The sequence below is a fragment of the Chlorocebus sabaeus genome, chromosome 1, assembly GCF_047675955.1.
Source record: "Chlorocebus sabaeus isolate Y175 chromosome 1, mChlSab1.0.hap1, whole genome shotgun sequence".
NCBI classification, from domain to species: Eukaryota; Metazoa; Chordata; class Mammalia; order Primates; family Cercopithecidae; genus Chlorocebus; species Chlorocebus sabaeus.
In genome coordinates, this window is record NC_132904.1 from 124,759,888 (window position 1) to 124,782,702 (window position 22,815).

At 37.8% G+C, this 22,815-nt stretch overlaps 1 protein-coding gene and 1 non-coding gene across 7 annotated transcripts in view; both read right to left on the bottom strand.

The window, feature by feature from the left end:
• Positions 1-22,815, bottom strand: part of ARHGAP32 (Rho GTPase activating protein 32) — a 304,654-nt gene that overhangs the window by 6,912 nt on the left and 274,927 nt on the right. For all 6 annotated transcript variants that reach the window (XM_038004998.2, XM_073022239.1, XM_008021489.3 and 3 more), the window contains 10 exons: positions 17,219-17,321; positions 15,731-15,875; positions 15,206-15,288; positions 11,412-11,519; positions 10,688-10,833; positions 9,819-10,014; positions 8,033-8,178; positions 5,895-5,966; positions 2,184-3,062; positions 449-1,494 (listed from right to left, as the gene is read on the bottom strand). In XM_038004998.2, coding sequence (XP_037860926.2) covers positions 449-1,494; positions 2,184-3,062; positions 5,895-5,966; positions 8,033-8,178; positions 9,819-10,014; positions 10,688-10,833; positions 11,412-11,519; positions 15,206-15,288; positions 15,731-15,875; positions 17,219-17,321 — 2,924 coding nt within the window. The remainder of the gene's footprint in view (positions 1-448; positions 1,495-2,183; positions 3,063-5,894; positions 5,967-8,032; positions 8,179-9,818; positions 10,015-10,687; positions 10,834-11,411; positions 11,520-15,205; positions 15,289-15,730; positions 15,876-17,218; positions 17,322-22,815) is intronic.
• On the bottom strand, positions 22,680-22,783 carry LOC119626687 (U6 spliceosomal RNA). The gene has a single exon (XR_005242832.1). It is a non-coding gene; the product is annotated as a U6 spliceosomal RNA (small nuclear RNA).

Below are 22,815 nucleotides of genomic sequence, written 5' to 3' on the forward strand. Positions count from 1 at the left end.
ATTGTGTAACTGTGAATAATTGGCAGAGGGTAGGTAAATGACTTGCCCAAAGTCACAATAAGTCAGTGATGGAGTTGGAATAAAAAAAAAACCAAACAAACTCACAACCTTAAAGCCCACTTTGTCTTACTAAGTGTTACTAGGAATAAACTAGTGTTTTACTAGTTTATTGTGTTACTAGGAATAAACTACCAAGACACTTTAGAAGAAAAGGGAGCAGGTATAGTTAAGCTATAGTCATCTAGGAGCTACTCCCTTTCCTCAGGAAAAGCCAGCATCAAGGTAACGGCAGGCTCCAACCTCAAATGGGAATTATTTCATGGAAACCAGCCATAGGGCTTAAAAGCAATTGTTGTGTCTGACTCAAAGGTAACAACACACCCTGCTGAAAAGTGACATACCTTTGGTAATAGTATATTTCATCTCACTGATATCTTCCCCTTCTTACCTTGTGGGAATTATTTAATCCTATATTGGTTGCTGCTTGTACCTGCCCCACCACTGGTGGCTGCTCTGCAGATCTCTGGGAAGGTGGAGGGGGAAGGGGACGATTAGTTCTGTGCGTGCGCTGAAGGGTGGCAGCAGCAAAATCAGCAGTGGTGGGTTGTTCAGCCACATCCCAGCTGACTTCCTTGGTGCTCATTTGGGCTGTTGCTGGAGTAGTTGTCATGTACGTGATGGTGGCTGTGCTGGTATTCTCTTCGGGGGACCCAGAAGGAGGATAGATTTTATCCCTAGGTAAATTAGGAGGTGTGGGTGATTTGTCTGCAAGGGACCCAGAAGGAAGGAAGATTTTATCCCTAGGTAAATTAGGAGGCGTGGGAGATTTGTCTGCAAATTCTAAAGGGTGATGGGGTTTATCCACACTTGCACCAAGATAAGAAGGAGGGTGATCTCCACTGTAGAAACGGGGTGGAGACTGGTCCTGATCCAAGAAGGAGATAGCTGGCATACTGTTCTTCCCAGACTGGTCTTCAGGGAAACTTATAAGATCATCAGACTTCTCTGAGTCTAAGGGAACTGAAGTAATTCTGGCCTTTTCTGGGTCCCCAGATAAATATGTTTGATGTGGCTGATTCCCTGTTAAGTCTACTTGGTGATATTGCTCCCCAGATTCAGTTGTGTTGGAATGGGTAGGATCCCCAACAGCTGTTGTCTCTGGTAGAGGATGGTCACAGTTTCCTGGTGCATTATTCTGGAGGTGGAACTGCTCTGCTGGTCGATCGGTTTGGAAATAGGCCTTATCTAGAGCAACTGCAGAGTAAGAACTGGGCAGATTATCTTCAGTTGTAGCCACCACTATATCTCCATAATTTGTATACCCAGCCTGAGAGGTCCCTGGTCTCTTCAATGACTGAGTTGAGGCTTGCTGTGCGGACTCAGCTAATGCTAGCGCCAACATTCGGGCAACATTTTTCGGAGGCGGTGGTGGTGGGATAAGAGAGACTGAACTGACAGGAACGGAATCCTGAGGGGGGTCATGGGTAACTGCTCCTAGTGGGAAATTGGGAAAAAAAATGAGAGTGAAAAGGTAGCTTACGTTATCCTAAATGGAAAGCCAAACACTCCCCATGTGATCACTAAAAAATAGGTGCCTTCCATATTTCAAAATGGCAATCCATGATCTTCTATCCCACATGCAAATGCTGTAGAAAACACATCTGGTGCAGAAGGAAAACTAAAACAAACAGTGTATAAAGACCGCAATCTCTTCTTGAATTGCTACAGAGATGGGGGAAAAAAAGCAGATCCCTCACCTGGCTCAGAAAAGATTGCTTAGAAAACAAGCTTCAAGTGCTTGCAGACTGTTATTATGAACAGTTTTTACATTTGATGGTATAGGCTGGCTTGTTAACTTGGAAGGCTACAATAAAGATATTTTATTAGAAGAGAAAACAGAATCAAGAGCTACGCAGTTGTGCAAAAATTATCCACGAATTCTCACTGTCCAAAGAGATAAGGGGACTTTTGTGAAGATTTGAAGCAGGACCATTGGCCCTTTTGGGGAGTTTTGTTTGACTGCTTTTAATTTAGGGCTTTGAGCCATCAGCACCACCAAGAAAAGCATTCTCTTTGATTAAAGGCTAGCTGTGGACAAATTTCTCTCCTAAAAGGCACAGATGGCACACAGGATTGAAGATCCCTCTTAACTTAAAGAAAGAATGGAGGAAAACAAACGGTACCTGTCTGAGTCTGTCCAGAAGCTACAGCCTTACTCTGACTGCTTGAGACAGACTGATCCTCTTTCCCTGGTAACTCTACTTCTTCAGCAGCCACCTGGTCCAGGGGCTGGACTTCAGATTCACATCCTTCTTGGGCATCTGTCTCATTTGTTTTCATCTTTACTATCTGGGTGGGGGATCTATTTGTGGCATCCCTTTCTTCAATGCATTTGTCCCAGGTTGAAGAGGATGCATTCTGAGCTGTGGTATTTGAGACTGTACCAATGACTTCTGACACCCGTGGTGGTAGGGTCACTGAAATTGGCTCAGATATGTTCATAGAAGGTGATTTGCTTAATTTCCGTCCTATCTTCGGAGAGAAAGCATAGACGACCTTTTCCGTAAAGGAGGATGGCTTAGATGATTTCTCTTCAGTTGGGCTCAAGTCCAGGGTAAAGAATGGACTCAGTTTCTCCTGAAGAGGAGAGACAGGTTCAGAGCTTGCTGTGCTTCCTGGAGTCTGACATTGGCTACCACCTGTTTCTGCATCCTTTTTATTGGCACTTGTTTTATCCTTGGAATATCCTGGTGAATCTAAAAAGGAAGCACCACTCTCCAGACATTCTGATTCGGCCTTAGGAGGACTACATTGAAATGACATTGGATCAAAATCCAGGCTGGCTACTCCAATGTCTGGTGGGCTCAAGTCAACATCCTCAGCTGAATGAGGAGACATAAGGGCTGGGATATGAAGCAGCCCTCCTTCCTCCTCACTCTCATTGTCATGAGGCAGATTATCATAGGAGTTACAGCGGTTCCCCAGCATTTCTCCATTAAAAGAGGCAGACAGTGCGTCACTGGAAGATCTGGGTCTTCTGGGTCGGAAAAGCTTAGAATCACCTGGAAAAAATGAGTAACAATGTCAAAGTATGAACATCCTAGATACACAATGCTGTGGTAAGTCACCTACTCAGCACAGCAGTAACTTACTGTCTAGGTGAAGGAAGTGTTACTTCTCATTTTCTTTCTGAAAATTCTTTCAGTGCACACAGATCATTTAAACTTGAGATAATAGAACTCCCAAACCAAATGCTAAATAGCGAACACGTGATAGAATCAGAGGGTGAATGCAGTATTTCATGGTCTGGATAGGAAAAATAACTCAGAATGCTTGGATTCTATTACTAACCCAACACTGATTCTTGGTGTGACTTTGGGCAAGCTTTTCATTTCTCTGTGTCTTATTTTATCACTGGCCCTCATATGACTTATGAGGAGGAATTAATCACTTTGGCGTTTTGAATCTATAATAGCAAAATGGATTTTTCTTTTTTTTTTTTGGTGGGGAAACATCCTTATAATATTCAAATTTCTAAATAAACTGAACTTCTCAATGAAAAAATCTTCACAATCCCATAAAGTATTTACGTATATTTAGTAAAAAATTCCTTTCAGATACTAAACAAGAACCTCATTTTTTTTTCCCTTAAGAATAGGCTTTAAGTTTCCCAAGCAGAGTCCTCAAGAGTGGCAGAGAGTATTACATAATTTTACGATGTTGCTAAATATCAAACTGGTAAAAAAAGGAACTATTCTATTAGCATTATTTTAATTGCTATAGTTAAAAAGTAATTTAAAGAGGCAGAAACTATCTTAATAAATATAAATATATTGGTCGGGCACAGTGGCTCATGCCTGTAATCCCAGCACTTCGGGAAGCTGAGGCAGGCAGATCACCTGAGGTCAGGAGTTTGAGACTAGCCTGGCCCAAATGGCGAAACCCCGTATCTACTAAAAATACAAAAGTTAGCTGGGCATGGTGGCGCATGCCTGTAGTCCCAGCTATTCAGGAGGCTGGGCAAGATAATCACTTAAACCAGGTGTTGGAGGTTGCAGTGAGCCAAAATTGTGCCACTGCACTGCAACCTGGGCGACAAAGCAAGATTCTGTCTAAAAAAAAAAAATACATATATATATATATATTCACAAATGTACTGATTACCCATAAAATTAATTCCTTACAAACATCTGCTTAACACTAGTATCTACCTAGCTTGCTGCATTGTTTTTGTAAGTTATCTTGACTAGTTTAACTGAAAATCTTGGAAAATTCACATGATGTCAGCCACTTGGATAAAGTGATGGGGAAGAACTTCTGGAATCAAAAGCAAAGCCATTGATCAGTGAGGATCTGGCAGTTAAAAGAGTTATTAAATGAAGATGAGAAAGCCGACCAAGATGATGATACTTCAGGATATTTCAAAAGAGCAAGATTTCACTTGTTCTTGAGTATCACTGGATTAAGAAAAGCCCTTTGGAAATCAATGTAGCTCCTGTTTTTTTTTTTTTTTTTTTTTTTTCCAGACAGAGTCTTGCTCTGTTGCCAGGCTGGAGTGCAGTGGCACGATCTCGGCTCACTGCAACCTCCACCTCCTGGGTTCAAGCAATTCTCCTGCCTCAGCCTCCCGAGTAGCTGGGACTACAGGCGATCACCACCACGCCCAGGTAATTTTTGTACTTTTAGTAGAGACAGGGTTTCACCATGTTGACCAGGATGATCTTGCTCTCTTGACCTCGAGATCCGCCCGCCTCGGCCTCCCAAAGTGCTGGGATTATAGGCGTGAGCCACTGTGCCCGGCTGGTTAGTTTTTTTAAAAGGACTTTCTTTATAATTCTGCTGCAATGGCAAAACTCAATTCAAATAAATGAAGAATGTCCTATTATGCTATTACAGTTCTATTAAAAAAAAAAGCTTCCTCCAAATTGACATTTAATTCTTTATTCTAAAAATTAGTGCATAGATATAACCATAATCTAACTTTTGCTAAATAAGAGAGAAAATAAACTTATTTGCACAATTTTTTAGTTTTGTTTTTTAAGTTACACTGCAGTCAAACCTCTTTTCACCCTTAACCATGAAATTTTAGTCCCTATTTTAAAAAGATTTTCTTTTTTTTTGAGACAGAGTTTCACTCTTGTCACCCAGGCTAGAGTGCAGTGGTGCAATCTAGACTCACTGCAACCTCCGCCTCCTGGGTTCAGGCGATTCTCCTGCCTAAGCCTCCCAAGTAGCTGGATTACAGGTGCCTACCACCATGCCCAGCTAACTTTTGTACTTTAGTAGAGATGGAGTTTCGCCACACTGGCCAGGCTGGTGTGGAACTTCTGACCTCAGGTGATCCACCCATCTCAGCCTCCCAAAGTGCTGGGATTACAGGCGTGAGCCACCACGTCTGGCCAAAGATTTATCTTAAGTTGCCTTCTCCAAGTACTAATTATCCTTGTAAATGAGGACCACATGTAATCAATCCAATCTATGAAATTTAAGACCAGGTTAAGCCATTTGCAAGACAAAAGACTACTGGTCTAAATATCAAAACTGCTTAATTATACACTTTATAAAATTATGCTCCCATTGTAAAATTTAAAGGAAATAGTAATAACACAAGTTTTCACTAGACATTAATAAATATAAATGGCTAACTTGAAATATTTCAGCTATTTTTACGTAAACTGAATAGCAGTCATGCCCAAAATGAAAAGATTAAAGACTGCTACCATGTGAAAGCATCAATGAATTTTAATCTGAATAATACTAAATAGATACTAGTATTCCTAGGAAATGAATTAATAGCCAACTTATTAAGCACAGGTATATAAAAATAAACTCAATTGCAGTATTCTTTTATGCAATACATTATAGAATAAAATGACTGATGCTTTCAGTCTTACCATCAACTGCATGGAGAGACGTAAGAGACTCCTCACTTTTAGCTGAACGGAGGGTTCCTTCTGCCCTGCCACCTGAAGAATAAAAAACAAATAGTGTGAAGATTTATTATTTGTTACATATGTGGTTAATGGGATCAGTGTTTTTCTTGATACATTTAAACTTTTGAGAGTGATTAGCTGTACATTTTGACAGCAATTTAGTATTCTATTATATAGTGTGTTACACTGTTCTTAAATGGTTTCCCGTGTGAAAAATCTCTTTTCTAAAGGATTATGAATTTGAGCATAGAGATTAACTAAGATGCTTCTTTCTTTCACATTTCCTAAAGACCAATATGATATCTTGAGATGACATCATACCGGATGTAGAGTGGACCTTACACCCAATGACTGGCGTCCTTGTAAGAAAACACAGAGACACAGAGACGGCCATGTGGACATGGAGGCAGAGATTGGAGGGATGCTGCCACACGTCAAGGAATGCCAGGAGCCACCAGGAGCTGGGAAAAGCAAGGAAGGATTTTTCCCTGGAGCCTTTGGAGAGAACACAGCCCTGCTGATACCTTGATTTCAGACTTTGAGCTTCCAGAGCCACGAGGGAAAAAAAAAGAATCTGTTTATTTTTTACCACTAGACTTGTGGTAATTTGTTACAGGAACTCTGGGATATGAACACAGGTAACTTTATGTACATATGTGAATCTTATTCGCTAAATATCTTCGTCCTCTTTAAACCCCTGGCAGCACTATGAATGCTTTCTTTTTAACCCTCTCTTCCCCTGCTAAGGATAGCATGCATCTTTTTTTCTCTGCCTACCTTTATAACTTCTTCTTACTCTCCTCTCATGACAGCTCTTCCTTTCCCACCTTTAAACATTGCTTCTCTCCAAAATTCAGCCCTCAACTGGCTTCTTTTCACTCTGCTCCCATCTCTTGAAATACCATTCTTAGTCCCTTGTCAGTTAGGTGAATCCCTACTTCTCCTTGACAACCCATATCAAAGGCTGTATTTTCTAATCACTAGCCCCTCCTCTACAAGAGTTGACAATTCCTACTATAACTATCTCATGTAACTATTTCTTTTATTTTTTAAGAGACAATGTCTCGCTTTGTCACCCAGGCTGGAGTGCAATGGCACAACCATAGCTCACCGCAGCCTCAACCTCCTGGGCTCAAGCAATTCTCCTACCTCAGCCTCTAGAGTAGCTGAGACTATAGGTGTGTGCCACCAAGCCTCGCTTATTTGCAATTTATCTTTTTTTTTTCTTTTTGTAGATGCAACGCCTCACTTTGTTGCCCAGGCTGGTCTTGAACTCCTGGCTTCAAGCGATCTTCCCGCCTTGGCCTCCCAAAATGTTGGGATTACAAATGTAAGCCACTGTACCTAGCCTAAACCACTATTTCAATAACTATGATTCTGTGCTAAAATTTACTTTCTTACACGTATGACTTCCCAATTTGACTTGGAAGGCAGAGGTGCTACCTTAATCTTCTATCTGCAGAGCCTGCTATCAAAATAGCACATGCTCTACATGATTGCAAAGTGAATGACGAATTAAATGAACACTATACTTCAAACACTACCTAAGAAGAAAGTACTACTATCCTTCCTAGATTCAGAAGTTGTTACTATCAATAGAACATGGCTTTTAAACTATTTTTAAAAGAGCAGTTTTTCAACAGTAATAGATTTATTTGATCTAATAAAATACTCTATTAATGAGACCCCTAATAAATAATACCTTCTTTAGTTAAAAGAGTTATAAACTTGAAAGGTATGTGGAAACACAGTTTTGAAATTTTTTTAGATCTGTAAAAATACAGATCGATAAATTTAGATACCATAGCAGTATTTATTTACAACAATATACAAGGTATATGGGAATTTAATCCCATTTACACTATATATATAGTTTTCTTAAGATAAGAAATTGCATACTTCTACATATTTATATATCATTTATATAATATTACTTTTCAGTTTAGGAATAAAGAATTGGTGAAAGAAGACACTCCATATGTGGGACACAACTGTGAACATGTTATGGAAGCAGATCATAACAATATGGAAAGAATGTGCCCAGAGCAACCGAAGACCATCATGACAGCAGCAGAAGTGAGAATCTCCCAGGCATTCACCTTTCAGAGCCATGGCTTTCATCTCCGAAGGCTCGCTCTCATTCCGCTGCAGCTTTCGTTTAGAAACAGATGATGATTTCCCCAAGTTGAAAAAGGAACGCCAGCTACCCACAGGAGACTTTTTCATCTTATTTTGAGGCCTCTTTCTATGAAAGAGAAAATAATCAATCAATATTAAGATAGCCATGGGTCTGTCTTTTCTTATAGAAAAGAAATGAACACACGACAGAAAGAACCAAACAGCCTGGAGAGGCATAAGTGAAATAGTAAGCAAACATCCACCTTCCAGACAGCACACTCTACACAGTGCAGCCAAAGCAGAAAATGGGTATTAAACATGCAGATTTTAGTATTAGTAACTATTTTCACAAAGATCATTTTTATACATGTCTTCATATTTGGATCCAACCTCACAAACTGAAAAATAAGTGGGAATAAGATGTATCTGGGAATAGGAAATATTAAGTGTTCAAAAATAATACAGAGTTAAAGAAAATGATTTAGGTGTGAGTAGAGAATAAAGGCAAAAAAATAAGACAAGGATTAAGAATAATAACAAACATATACCAAATGCCAGGCACTGTGCTACCTGCCTTATATGTAATATCTCCTTTAAATCAGATATAACCACATGAGGTAGGTACTATTACTCTCATTTTGCAGCCAAGGAAATTATGACACTAAGAAGTTCAAATAACTTCCTCAATATTATAAAACTATTAAATGATGGAGTCAGAATTGGAACCCAGGCCTATCTACATCCCAATATCTACTCTCTTAACTACTACTCCATAAAGAAATCTTTGAAAAAATTATGGAACTAGAATACAAAATCAAGATGCTGAAGACAAACTCAGGATGACAAAGTAAAAGAGTATGTTCCGACTTTTCGTTGACAGAATGTTTTTAGTCACAGGAAGTGAAAGGAAGTTAGAGGAGTATACTAAAATACGGGAAGAACAAATTCTAAAGTTATATTAGTACTACCCAATTCAGAGAATCAAAATCCTTACATTCATGTGTAATAGCCAAAGGAGTAGCAGAGACATCAAAAATAACTTTTACATACATTAGTCTTCCTACTATAACCTAGTAAAGAAGATACAGAAACCATGTTATTATCATTTCTTTAGAGTAACAGAATTTCAGAGCTGGAAGGGACATTGAAAGAGTGAACTGCTGCAGTGGTTCTCAAGTCCTAGCAGACATCAGAATCACCTGGAAAGTTAGATGAATGACCAATTGCTGGGTCCCACGCCCAGGGTTTCTGATTCAGCGGGTCTGGGGTGTGACCGGACGACTGGGCAATGTGCACTTCTAATAATTACCACCAGGTGATGCTGATGCTGTTGATTGGGAGACCGCACTATTGATCTCTTCTAACCTTAATGTGGAACCAATGTCAAACAAGTCACTGTCCATTCCTGACTTTCTGAATAAACTGTTCAACACAGCTTATTTCTAAACAAATTTATAAACAACAGAGTTCACAGAGAAAAATCAACCCTATATAGTGACAGTATATCCTCATTTTTCCAAACAATTTTCCCTATACAACTGACGTTCTTCTTTTATAAAATTACATGATGTTGTAAAGCAAGAATCATTTGTATCATTCCCCATGAAGTGGTAAGTATCATCCATATTCAAATAAACAGGTTTCTCTGGGATTAGCCTAGAATTCGATAGAGTAATACTAAAATACAAAATTAAAAGCAAACTAAAAGAAAATAATAGGGCATAGCTATGAAAATCATATCCTAAAATAGGATTTCACAAATTTTACCTTTCAAGTGGGAACTCAATTATGGTATGAAATTTCCCCTGAAGTGCAGCAGGTCCTTCTCCTACTTCAATATACTTATTTTCCGTCACAATTGGAGAATTGACCTGAGCTTGTGTTCGTGCCTGGGCCTCTTCCAGTGTCAGCAGTTTGGTGGATGGAGAGGATACCAGGAGGGACTTGGGCCTTGACAGAGAAGCTTCAAAAAGAAAAGGAAGGTGATGAAGAGAGTCAACTACGTGTGAGTGAATTCAATTTGTTAGTAACTCTCTCTCCATCTATCTACCTATCTGCTGTTTCAAATTTTCTTCAAGTATTTTAAATAGCAAAACCCATAGTGCTTTATATTAAATGAAAAACTGAAGATGACATACCAGTGGCACACATACATGCACATAAAACTCTTTAATAACTGTTTTCCTTTCTTAAAAGATATGAGAAAAGCTTTATATTAAATAAAAAACTGAAGATGACATACCAGTAACACACATACACACATATAAAACTCTTTAATAACTGTTTTCCTTTCTTAAAAGATATGAGGAAAGGTGATCAATCACTCAGATATTTTTAGTTTGGGAAGGAATTTTTCTTCTTCTGTTCCATTTTATACTTTAATATACATCAATAATGAATGAGAAGTTTTTTAATGTGTCATGGACTTAGATCAAAATAGGTCTAATATGCAGTATTCACTACATACACACAAAGTAACTGTCAAATTGTGCATTTTGGTAAGCAGCGATACATTATTAGCTGCCTTATACCAGCGACATGTTTTTTTTTGTTGCGGTAAGAAATGTGTGGTTTTCCACTTCTTCAGAAGCTCAGACACACACTCCTGGTAGGGAAAGAACCCATCTGAGTCGTACCTGCCCCTTCTTGCATGACCATGCTGATTTTGCCACTGAAGAGCACATCAACGTGATTCAGGATGAACTCAACAACCACAGACTGAATTCTCACTTCCATGAAAGCTGCTGTTCCACTGAAGCAGGCAGATTCTATCTGTTTTGATCTGTGAGGTAAACATTTTCACCACAGAGTTGTAAAGATAGCATTCGGAAAGGGCCTCTTTTTCTAAACATGTAAATCACAGACAAACAGAGGAAGAAATCGTACTTTTTTTCTTTTTTTTGAGAGCGAGTCTCACTCTGGCACCCAGGCTGGAGTGCAGTGGCGCGATCTCGGCTCACTGCAAGCTCCACCTCCTGGGTTCACGCCACCCTCCTGCCTCAGCCTCCCAAGTAGCTGGGACTACAGGCGCCCGCCACCTCGCCCGGCTAATGTTTTGTATTTTTAGTAGAGATAGGGTTTCACTGTGTTAGCCAGGATGGTCTCCATCTCCTGACCTCATGATCCGCCTGCCTCGGCCTCCCAAAGTGCTGGGATTACAGGCGTGAGCCACCGCACCCAGCCCCCAGAAATCATACTTTTACTGTCTCTTAGGTAAGGCCCAGTTGCCTGTTTTAGGGAGACGCAAATAAAAAGAACAGATTTGTTTTATCTTTTAAAAATTTCCTTAAGAAACACTGATGAATCAGCCTTTTATTTAGGATTAGTTGTACTAAAAGTTACAAGTGAAATGCAAATTACCTTAACAGGTTTGGAGCCCAAACAATTGCTAGATTTTTTGCATGCATATTTGTGATGGAACAATAGTCAGCTAGAAGAGACAAGTGTCTCATCAGGAACTCCAGTGTTCTGAAAATAAAATACAACATATTAACAGAAAGAAACATGATGGAGCAGTATAGAACATAAAAATCTACTAATTAATTTCTAAGTTTGCAATAGCAAAATGAAGAAAGGGACCATACAAACCCAAGCTTAACAAGTTGAAATATTACTTATTAGAAGTGAATCCTTCACCAAAGCTAGTTTCTGGAACAAATAACATTTTGAAGTTATGCCATTCTACTTGCAGCAGACACACTAACAGGAAAGGACTTCAACACTTCTATGAAAGAAAACAGTAATGTCTCAAAAGTCTAAAAACAGTTAAAAGAAAAATTCCAATAGGCGTCAAGGGGAGAACATTTGAGCAAAGGATATGCTTTTGAAGTAAAGAGCCTAATTCAAATACTCATATTCTGGTTTATCTTGACTACTTAAAATTTGCTTTACTTAAATAATTCCATATATATTGAGATTAAACAACAGGGAAGAGTATTTCTGAGAACAAAACATGATCAGCTTAAATGTAAGTTAAACCAGGTAAGTGCCGAGTGTGTGTGTGTGTGTGTGCTCGTGCACGTGCGTGCATGCATACACAGAGGTATTATCTATCACCTAGCATGTCTCAAAGTGTCCTACCTAATAGTACCCAGGGTAAAACTATTAAAGACGATGGGCTGGGTGTGATGGCTCATGCCTGTAATCTCAGCAGTCTGGGAGGCTGAGGCAGACAGATCACTTGAACTTGAGAGTTCAAGAACAGCCTGGGGAACACAGTGAAACCCCATCTCTACAAAAAGTATAAAAACAATTAGCTCTGTGTGGTGGTGCATGCCTGTAGTGCCAGCTACTCGGGAGGCTAAGGCAGGAGGATTGCTTCAGCCCAGGAAGGCTGAGGCTGCAGTGAGCTGTGATCATGCCACTGCACTCCAGCCTGGGTGACAGAGTGAGACCCTGTCTCACAAAAAAAAAAAAAAAAAAAGAGAGAGATAATGAATGGGAGACAGAAATACAAGGCTTTATTATATGAAACAGTAATAAAAGATAAAATGTGGTCTACATATGAGCCACAAAGATTCAGATGGACCTAACATGAATTTGAGAGGAAAAGGAATATAAGAGTTAGACTCGGCATTAGGCATTGTTCAAGAGGCTTTTACCAGCAGTCTCATTTAATTCTCGTAAGAGCTCCAACAAGCACAGAATTACCATTCCCCTTGTACCAAGGACAAAGTCAAGGTTGCCGGGGTTCCACAGACTAGCAGTGGTAGTGCTGCATTTCAAATCAAGGTCAGAGTGGTTCCAAAGTGCCTGCACATTCAAGAGCACTGTAGTTGCTTTACAGTTAAAATGGTAATTCTCTGTCTCTCCTGTATATAATTAAGGAAAGACAAACCAAAGTGAGGTTGGCCTGGGTATGACATAGAGGTGGGAAGCTTGAGAAATGTATTTAGAAAACCATGTAAAATTTTATTACTCGTGGAAGGTGAATGAAGGGAATGATTAAAGGACTTCAGAAATGTATTTTGTAAGAATTGCAAATTTAAAAAACCAAAGACATCTATTTGGTTTGCCTATCTAATTATAAAGATGTTTTTAAAAGTTAATGTAGAATTTTAGGATTCCACAAAATGAACACTTTTATATTCAGCAGATGAGAGTGCGAATTGCATAAAACTTTGCAACCTGGAACGTAATTTGGATATTGTAGTCTAATATTGAGAATAAAATTTAGATTTCCAGAATTTCACTGCCAGGTCATTATCCTTTAATAAAAAACATAATCTAGATTCCACGTAAAAGGATGGCCCTCATAGTAATATTCAAAATTGGAAAAGGAAGACCGGACACAGTGGCTCACACCTGTAATCCCAGCACTTTGGGATGCTGAGGTGGGTGGATCACCTGAGCTCAGGAGTTTGAGACCAGCCTAGGCAACATGGCAAAACCCCCTCTACCAAAAATACAAAAAATTAGCTGGGCATGGTGGTTTGTGCCAGTGGTCCCAGCTACTTGGGGAGCTGAGGTGGGAGAATCACTTGAGCCTGGGAGGCAGAGGTTGCAGGGAGCCAAGATTGTGCCACTGCACTCCAGCCTGGGTAACAGAGTGAAACCCTGCCTCAAAAAAAAAAAAAAAAAAAGGAAACAGAAAAGACCCCACCATATACATAGATTAAATATGCAAACTGTGAAAGGTTAAACAACATATGGCATATCCAAATGAGAGAACACGATTGAAAATTACGCTTTTCAGGAACATCTGAGGAATTCAGAAATGTTGATGTTAAAATTTTGCATAAAAAGTCCATCAAAAGATATATAAAGTAGGAGATACACACACATATAAGTTATAGTGAAGAAAAGAGTTACACAAAATATTGTATACATTATAAAGCAAGAGATATACATGTACATATTAATAGCAGACAAGGTATAAAATCCAGGTAGGGCATATATGCATGGTAAGTAATATAATATATATTAGAAGACAGGCAAAGAGGATATTAGGATATATATACATTTAAGTATCTATAGTCAAGCTATAAAATAGTGTACAGAAGATATAAAATATATATGCAGTGTATATTATTGAACATCTATCTGCAAGACTCTATTCTGGAAATACAGTGATAAACAAGACAGAATTCATGACCTCAAGTACCTTATGTTTTAGAAAGACTGTATACAGATAGTCTCCAACTTACAACGGTTCAATTTATGATTTTTTGACATTTATGATGGTGCAAAGGTGATAAACATCAAACAGAAACCACAATTAGAATTTTTTTTTTTTAATGGAGTCTCGCTTTGTTGTCCAGCTGGAGTGCAGTGGCATGATCTCAGGTCACTGCAACCTCCACCTCCCAAGTTCAAGTGATTCTCCTGCCTCAGCGTCCAAGTAATTGGGATTATAGGCACACGCTACCACGCCTGGCTAATTTTGTATTTTTAGTAGACATAGGGTTTCTCCATGTTGGCCAGGCTGGTCTCGAACTCCTCACCTCAGGTGATCCACCCACCTCGGCCTCCCAGAGTGCTGGGATTACAGGTATGAGCCATGGCGCCTGGCCTATAGTGTTGATTTTTGAAACATATATATAAGCAATGTCATTTTGAAAAAAAAAATAATAAATTACTTAATTTGCATATTACTAGAACATCTGCTGAATTTAATTTCTTGTCAATAACTGGAATTTTAAAATGTATCTTTTGTTTCTTTGCATACTAGAATCTAGTTTCTACTGTTTTCCTCTTCTAACTGGCAAAGTAACCTTCAATTTTATTCTGGCTTTCTCACGACGTAGCACAAATATTTCCAAGAGTCCAAACTAACACACAAATCAAATTAGGTTTTAAAAAGTAGCAACAACAATAAAACCAAAGAAGAAACTAAAACAAACAAAAAACCCCCAAGTTTAGTCAGCCATCCTTTTGTCCATCCATTCACTTACTCATTCAACCTTTAAGTACCTATAGAATGCTAAGCAGTGTGCCAGGCCCTGGGGATCTAAGGACCAATGAGTATCTATACATAAACACACACATATATATGTACACATACATCGTGTGTGTGTGTGTATATATATATATAATGGAAGTTTAATTAGAACTCCAAGGAAGTTTAAATAGAAATTCAAAGGAAAAAAAAAAAAAAAACGTTTACAGGTCAACTGACTTCTACCTCTGCCTGGTATTTACCCACTGTGGCTGACCTGTAGTGTGGTGGGGGGAGCTGCTGGATGACATCGTGGATTTTTATCAGCCTTTCTTCGTCTGTTGCTGCTGAAACTGCATCCTAGAACAGTTATAGTACAAAATAAACTAGTAAGCTCTGTTGGTAAAAAGGAAAGTTCTTCACTTACAATTCAGTTTTCACTCTGAGATCAACTTGCTTTGCTCTTGGATGTGAAATGGTGAGGAAACACAACATTGTATTAAGGAAGTCAATGGTTTCCGCATAGTGTGAACACTGAGGTCTACGAAACTAATTTTAAAAAGGCTTGATGGTAATCAGTATTAAGGGTGACAAGACTAGCAGCTCAAAGTCAGAAAGCACAAGAATGACAATGTGAAAACAGCAAAGACCACTGACTAGCTGGCAATATTTTTTTTTTTTAAGGAGTCATTTCGGTCACAGAACTATTTCTTACATGTGACCAAACCAATGGTCACGTGTTTTGAACAAAAGCACAGCAAAGTTCCACAAAGAATTAGATTCAAAAGTAGCCTGTACTCACAGAAAATTTCTCATACAGCTGGTAGGTAAGCAGAGGGTTTGGGAGTTCCCGGAAGTACAGCTTACATAGGGAGCCCACAGAATGGATGTCTTGAACATATGGTTCTTTCGTCAGGTCGGGGACGTGCTCAGAGTCAAATTCATGGCTGACACAGAAGAAGACAAGCAAATTGTTTGACTGAGGAGAGCAAATACGTGTCTTAAAAACAGAAAGCATAAGCCCCAAAAGTGTTCAGCTCTATCTCAGTGAGTTGCAATTATCTTCCATTTATTATATTTCATTTAAGTTGTGTTTGGACTTCAGCAATAACTGGATGTCTTAGTACAAGACGGGTATTTTTCCATGTGGAAATTAAGGGCACAGCTTTAATATTAAAATGAACAATAGCCTCTGAGATACATATGAATGAACAGCTCTTATAGTACAACAGTCTGAAAACAGGACTCCTAATTGCTAATGACTTGAATATCCAATATTTTGGCAATTCAGAGACGAGCACTGAATGGCAATGGATCCATGAAAAATTATGAACAGAAATTCCTCAGACACAAATTGTACAACACAGAAATGCTTTCCTGAAGCAGGATAAAAAAAGTCAGAAACAACATAAAGCAACTCCTAGCTAACAACAAATTTTAATAGGCAGGAAAATGTGTATCATTAGAATGAGTAAAATAAAAGTTGTACACAGAATATTAAGGGAGATTAAGCTCACTCTCCAGGAGGTTAATTAATACTAATCCACAGGCATGAGACTACTTATCATCCACCTAGAGGATTAATGTGTGTGTACAATATGAATATGAGATTTACTTTGTCTTAAACTGAAACTGTCTTTAGTATAAGAACTAATTTATGTATTTTTCAAGCCATATATTCCCCAAAACTGAGATGGGCTCTGTGATCCATTAAAATATTAAAATCTCTACAGAATAATGGCAGTTACCATGTACTACAGTAAAAAAGAAAGGGTGATGGCATATCAAGAATAATCTAGAATCCAAGAGATTAAGCAAAAATAAAATATTGCTGGCATAGAGTTTGTCACTGTTTTTGTTTCAGAGAAGATTTGGGGAGAACGTGAAATATGTAGAGATGCATACTTCAACATATACACAGAATCAGGGTCAAAGGAGATTAGAAACTGTTCCATTCCCATCCATTTTAATTAACACCTAAAGAATAATTCTATTATAATGCAAATTGTTCTCTCTCATGGCTGTCATTGGTTCAAACTCAATTTGCTAAAATCTTCAAACATTATAAAGAGACAAACTACAAGTACTGAAGAGATTAAGGTGCATGGTTCTCTGACTGTAGATGCAAAAAATGCCATTTAGAAAAGTATACACAGAGAGTAACACAGATATTGTTTCCTATTTTATCTAAATTATCTTTAATGAAAATAGGTTATCAAAGTAAGTGAATCCATTTTAAAATGTTTTCATTTTAATTAGTTGAGTGAAAAAGTGCCATGTAAGATTTTACCGTAGTCTCTGGATATTGGAGGCAACACCAGAAAGGCGATATATTCCATCCACAATGCCATATCTCTCAATGAAGGCTGTGCAGCTTTGAAGAACCTGGGGCACTAAAGAGAATATTTAAAGAAATAGATTAAATTGGTAGTATTCATTGGAACCAAAGTCACCAAAAAATAAGATAGTCTTAGTTCACAAAAGCAAAATAAAATTTGTAAATTACAGTTAAAAGGGGCAAAAATTAATCCACTACAAAAAATGATGAGGGTATATTTATTTAATTTCCCACCTAAACTAGATAACTAATTCCTGAATAATCAAGACTGGTTCTATGTCATGATATTTAACTGAGTAAAAGAGTTCATACATTAGGACAGTCTCTCTTCTGCAGTAGACTCATTTAGATCAAGTTACAGTTACACATTACAGTAGAGTGAACTGTTTAGTCCTAACACCATGCCAGATTTTTAAGAAATACAGCTGTTCAGCTGACTTTCAGATACAGCAAATGAATATATAAAGTTAAATCTCAACAATATAATTGCTTGTAAGTGCTGCAAAGTTTTGCTTCTAAAAAAGTATCTTCTATATTTTCATAGTCAATGCAAATTCTGACTTTATTCAATAAACAAAACACCAATATAATACAAAGTCCAAGGCAATTTCAAATAGATGGAATCTTGTAACTTCCTGGCCATATTTACATTAATTTACTGATATTTTGCCTTTATATTATCAGCTCATGACAAAGGGCATTCTCTCTGGTTAGCTCCATGAATATATACTTGACAGCTATGGTGGAGCATGCAGGATAGAACAGAATTTTCAAAGTATATGATACAAAATTTTATAACCATTCAAACATTTGTAATAGCTGAGAATTTAATGTTAGTTGTTTCGCAATGCAGATTGATGAGTTTACAGACTTTAGTATGATCGTTTGATAGGGTTAGTTAAAATTTTTGAAAAGAAATGCTTGGAAAATTTGGTCTGCAAAGAGCTACTATACTAGAGATGAAACATTCAGAGTGGCAAATGAAACAAATAAGACATTTTAATTAGATAATTTTAGTGAATGTATTTCATTAACAGTATATTGTCATTCCTTTGTTATTACAACCAACTTTTCCTTGGTTTTCCTGACTTTTGCTGTCCTTCCTGGAGTCTATCTTTAAATTCTGTCAGATCCTATAACAACATTTAAAACTTAACCTCTTTATCTTTGATTAAAAAATAAATCAGAAAACAAAAACCAGCAGCTGATAGTATTAAGTACTAAATATATGCCATGCTAAGAACTTTACAATGGATACTCTCTGATTTTCAGAGAAATCCTACAAGGAAAGTACTATCACATTCCCATTTTTACAGAGAAGAAAATTTATCTTAGAGTAAGTTTTATCCAAGGGCAGGCAGGAAACAGTGGCAGAAGTGAGAGATTCCAACTCAGGCAGTCCAAGTACAGAGCCAATGTTTTTGTTTTATTTCACACACACATAGACACACACACACACCTTTATTATACTATATAGCTATAAAGATAAGATATATATATATATACTATATATATATATTTTTATTATTATACTTTAAGTTCTGGGGTAGATGTGCAGAACATGCAGTTTTGTTACCTAAGTATACACGTGCCATGGTGGTTTGCTGTACCCATCAACTTGTCATCCACATTGGATATTTCTCCTAATGTTATCCCTCCTCTAGCCCCCCACCCCCCGGCCCCCCCATCCTGTGACAGGCCCCGGTATGTGATGTTCCCCTCCCTATGTCCATGTGTTCTCATTGTTCAACTCCCACTTATGAGTGAGAAGATGTGGTATTTGGTTTTCTGTTCTTGTGATAGTTTGCTGAGAATGATGGCTTCCAGCTTCACCCACGTCCCTGCAAAGGACATGAACTCAACCTTTTTTATGGCTGCATAGTATTCCATGGTGTACAACTCTAGGCCAAGTGAAGTGTTACCTTTTGCCATACAAACCAATCATCCCATGACTTCTTCACAAAACAATTTCCTCTAGCTGGACTCTCTCCCATAACCCTCTTCATATAGAAAATTCTTGTCTATTGTTCAAAATCCAGCTAAACTATCACTCTTTATTTTTATTTTTATTTTTTGAGACGGAGTCTCGCTCTGTCGCCCAGGCTGGAGTGCAGTGGCACGATCTCGGCTCACTGCAAGCTCCATCTCCCGGGTTCACGCCATTCTCCTACCTCAGCCTCCCGAGTAGCTGGGGACTACAGGTGCCCGCCACCACGCCCGGCTAATTTTTTTTTGTATTTTTTAGTAGAGACTGGGTTTCCCCGTGTGAGCCAGGATGGTCTCGATCTCCTGACCTCGTGATCCGCTCACCTCGGCCTTCCAAAGTGCTGGGATTACAGGCGGGAGCCACCACTCCGGGCCTAAACTCTCACTTTTAAGTGAGCCTTCACTGAATACCCACCAGTAGAGGTGGCTGAGCTTTGTGTTCCATATGCTCACAGAACAATATTTCAAATTATCATTTATTTGTTTATACAACTATTACCCTTTTTTGACTGCAGGTTCTTCAGAAGCAAAACCATGCATCATTCATATTTGTGTATTTAAAACTCAGGAACACTGTCCTCACACAATGTGTAAAATTAGCAAGTGAATTAATTTACCAGTGCCCCGAGAGCCTGAAATAGTCATTATCTGGTCAAGTTAGCTGGGAAGGAACCTTAGTTTTCATATGGAACTTGTTCATATGAATACATTTTCAACTATATGCTTTCTGCCTCTAAAAATATTCAAGACTTTCAGTAACAAGAAAAGGTTATGTTTATGTAGTAAAGATGAAAGGCAGGTAGAATTGCTGGGTACTTCTTGTGGATTTAATTGACATTAGAAACAACCTTTGTGTCGAAATGATATGCAAAATACATAGTATCTTTATAAAAGCTTGGGTTCTATTTCTAACATTGTCCCACCAATGATAACCTTGGTGTCTCAGGTTTCAATTTTAAAAACTGGAAGTGGAATAATAAAATTTGGGGCTAGATTATTTCAGTCACCTACTTCAAAGGGTATATTTAGAGATTAATGGGATAATTAACATCATTCTTAGGAAAATAGTTAAAATTCTTTCTTGTAAAGCACTGAGAAGATGCTTCTCATCATATATGCTCCAAATTAGCATGCTAATTCACCCAGGTACACAGAAGATTTGTCTTCGAGAAAAACCATTCAGAGCACAGGATTTTATTTCCATATTATCAGGCTCTCCCAGCACACATAAATTTTTCATAAAAATAAGCTACCATTTATTAAAAAAAAAGTATCAGTAATTTTCATTGGATGTGTATATCTATATGTTATTAGATTCATATCTGCTTATTCTTCCAAATAAGTAGGAAAACATTGAAAATATGGAGAATTAGAGGTCTTTTCCTGATAATATGACCAAGTATCTACACACGTACTACTTCATAGCAAGCATCTGAATCGTTTCCTTATATTTTGTGTTCCCTGAGTAGAAGGACTGAATGTCTACACAACAATCACATAATGAGCTTAATAAACAAAATTACATAACTATTACTTATAAGCTTAAGGGAGACAAATGAGTCATTTAATATAAATGGGTGGCAAAATGAAAGAAAAGCATAAACTTGAATCTTGAAGAAAAGAGAGCAGAAACTGAAAAACTGTCTGAAGAAAAAAGGAGAAAAGATCTGTTTTATTTTTGCACGAAAGAGTAGGAAAGCAGTATAGGAATCCAATATATGATGTTTTGTAAAAAAAATCCTAGTTTTAAAAAAAGGCACTTTGCCAGCTACCCCCAAAACATCTAACGAAACAACCAAATGCACACCAAATAATGACCCAGTCAAAATATAACATCAGAAACCTCCAAAATGCTTCCTCCAAAAGACGGTACGATTTTCAGAATCATTCCCACATTCTCCACATAATACACTTCTGATTTACTTTGATTTTACATTCTTAGTTTTAAAAATATCATCGTATGACAACAGAATAAGAAGTATATATTTAAATTAAAATCGATGATCCTTAAAACTAGAATGTAGCCAAAAGAAGTAAGAAATAAGTATGAAAAGAATTGATCTTTGATATTTTTTTCTTGACAGTTTTGGTTTCATTTCGGCTCTTTTCTCTTCATTCATTCACTCGCTCACTCACTCATCAATCATGTATTTATTAAGTCTCTTCTATTTTCCAGGCATCATGAAAGCATTACAGATACAGATGAAAAAGCTCAGTTCAGTTTCAGGAAGTGGTTTCCAGGCTAAAGGGACACGAGTACAGTGTTACTTATTAGAATGTGCTCATGATTCTACCTAATACGACTACCTAAAGGATTAATTTCTGGGGTTATTTGGGCCTTGCCTTTTCCTACTGTTCTCTGATTTAAAATTTTGTGCATATACTACAACACAGAAATATGTTCAGGCAACAGAGAGTCCTCTCCGAGGGTTTCAAAATATTTGTAATATTTTGTACCAAACATAATTTGACCTAGTTTTCTATAAACCTCTCACTATTTTGTTTTAGTGATCTCAATTCAAATTTTTAACGAAATTCAGTTTTAAATATGTACAGAAAAAAAAATACTAAGTCTTATAAAAAAAAATCAATGATACCAGAAAAAGACATTAATGTCACAACAACAACAACAAAAAAAAACATTTTAAAGCTATAGTTAAGGATGCCAAAGTAGGCTGGGGGCAGGGGCTCATGTCTGCAATCCCAGCACTTTGGGGGCTGAGACAGGTGGATCACCTGAGACCAGGAGTTCAAGACCAGCCTGGCCAATATGGTGAAACCCTGTCTCTACCAAAAAATACAGAAAAAAAAAAAAATTAGCCAGGCATGGTGGTGGGTGCCTGTAATCCCAGCTACTAAGGAGGCTGAGGCAGGAGAATCGCTTGAACCTGGGAGGCAGAGGTTGCAGTGAGCTGAGATTGTGCCATTGCACTCCAGCCTGGGCAACAAGAGCAAAACTCCATAACAAAACAAAACAAAACAAAAAGATGCCAAAGTAAATGACATATTAGTATAATCTATGCTCAAAACAGGTACTATGTACGCAGATTTTTATTTATTTCTTTTTTTTGTGGGCAGATTTTTAAACAATCAGTTCCACAAATAACTGTGATATAATGTTTAATAAACTCAATTATAAACACTGGTTTGTGATAGCTAAAACTCTGTATGATCATCCTGAATCCTGATTGAGCACCAGGGACCACACATAAAAGAATAAAAAGACAATGGCCTTGTCAGGTTCCTTGTGACTTCTTACAACATTTTGAACAGAAGACACAGGTCAAGTTTGCCACTTGCTCCAACAGAGAGGTACTCCGAAGTTCAGAAAGTATAATAGGATAATCTCTCTATAAAGCTGATTTTTCACTAGGAAATATTCAGAGAATTAACCACTTACCAAAACATAATTTTTAAACAATTTTTATTTTATATGGAATGCTTCACGAATTTGTGTGTCATTTTTGTGCAGGGGTCACGTTTATCTCTGTATTGTTCAAATTTTAGTATATGTGCTGTTGAAGCAAGCACATAAAATGTAATTTTGATATGAGCTTCCTTCT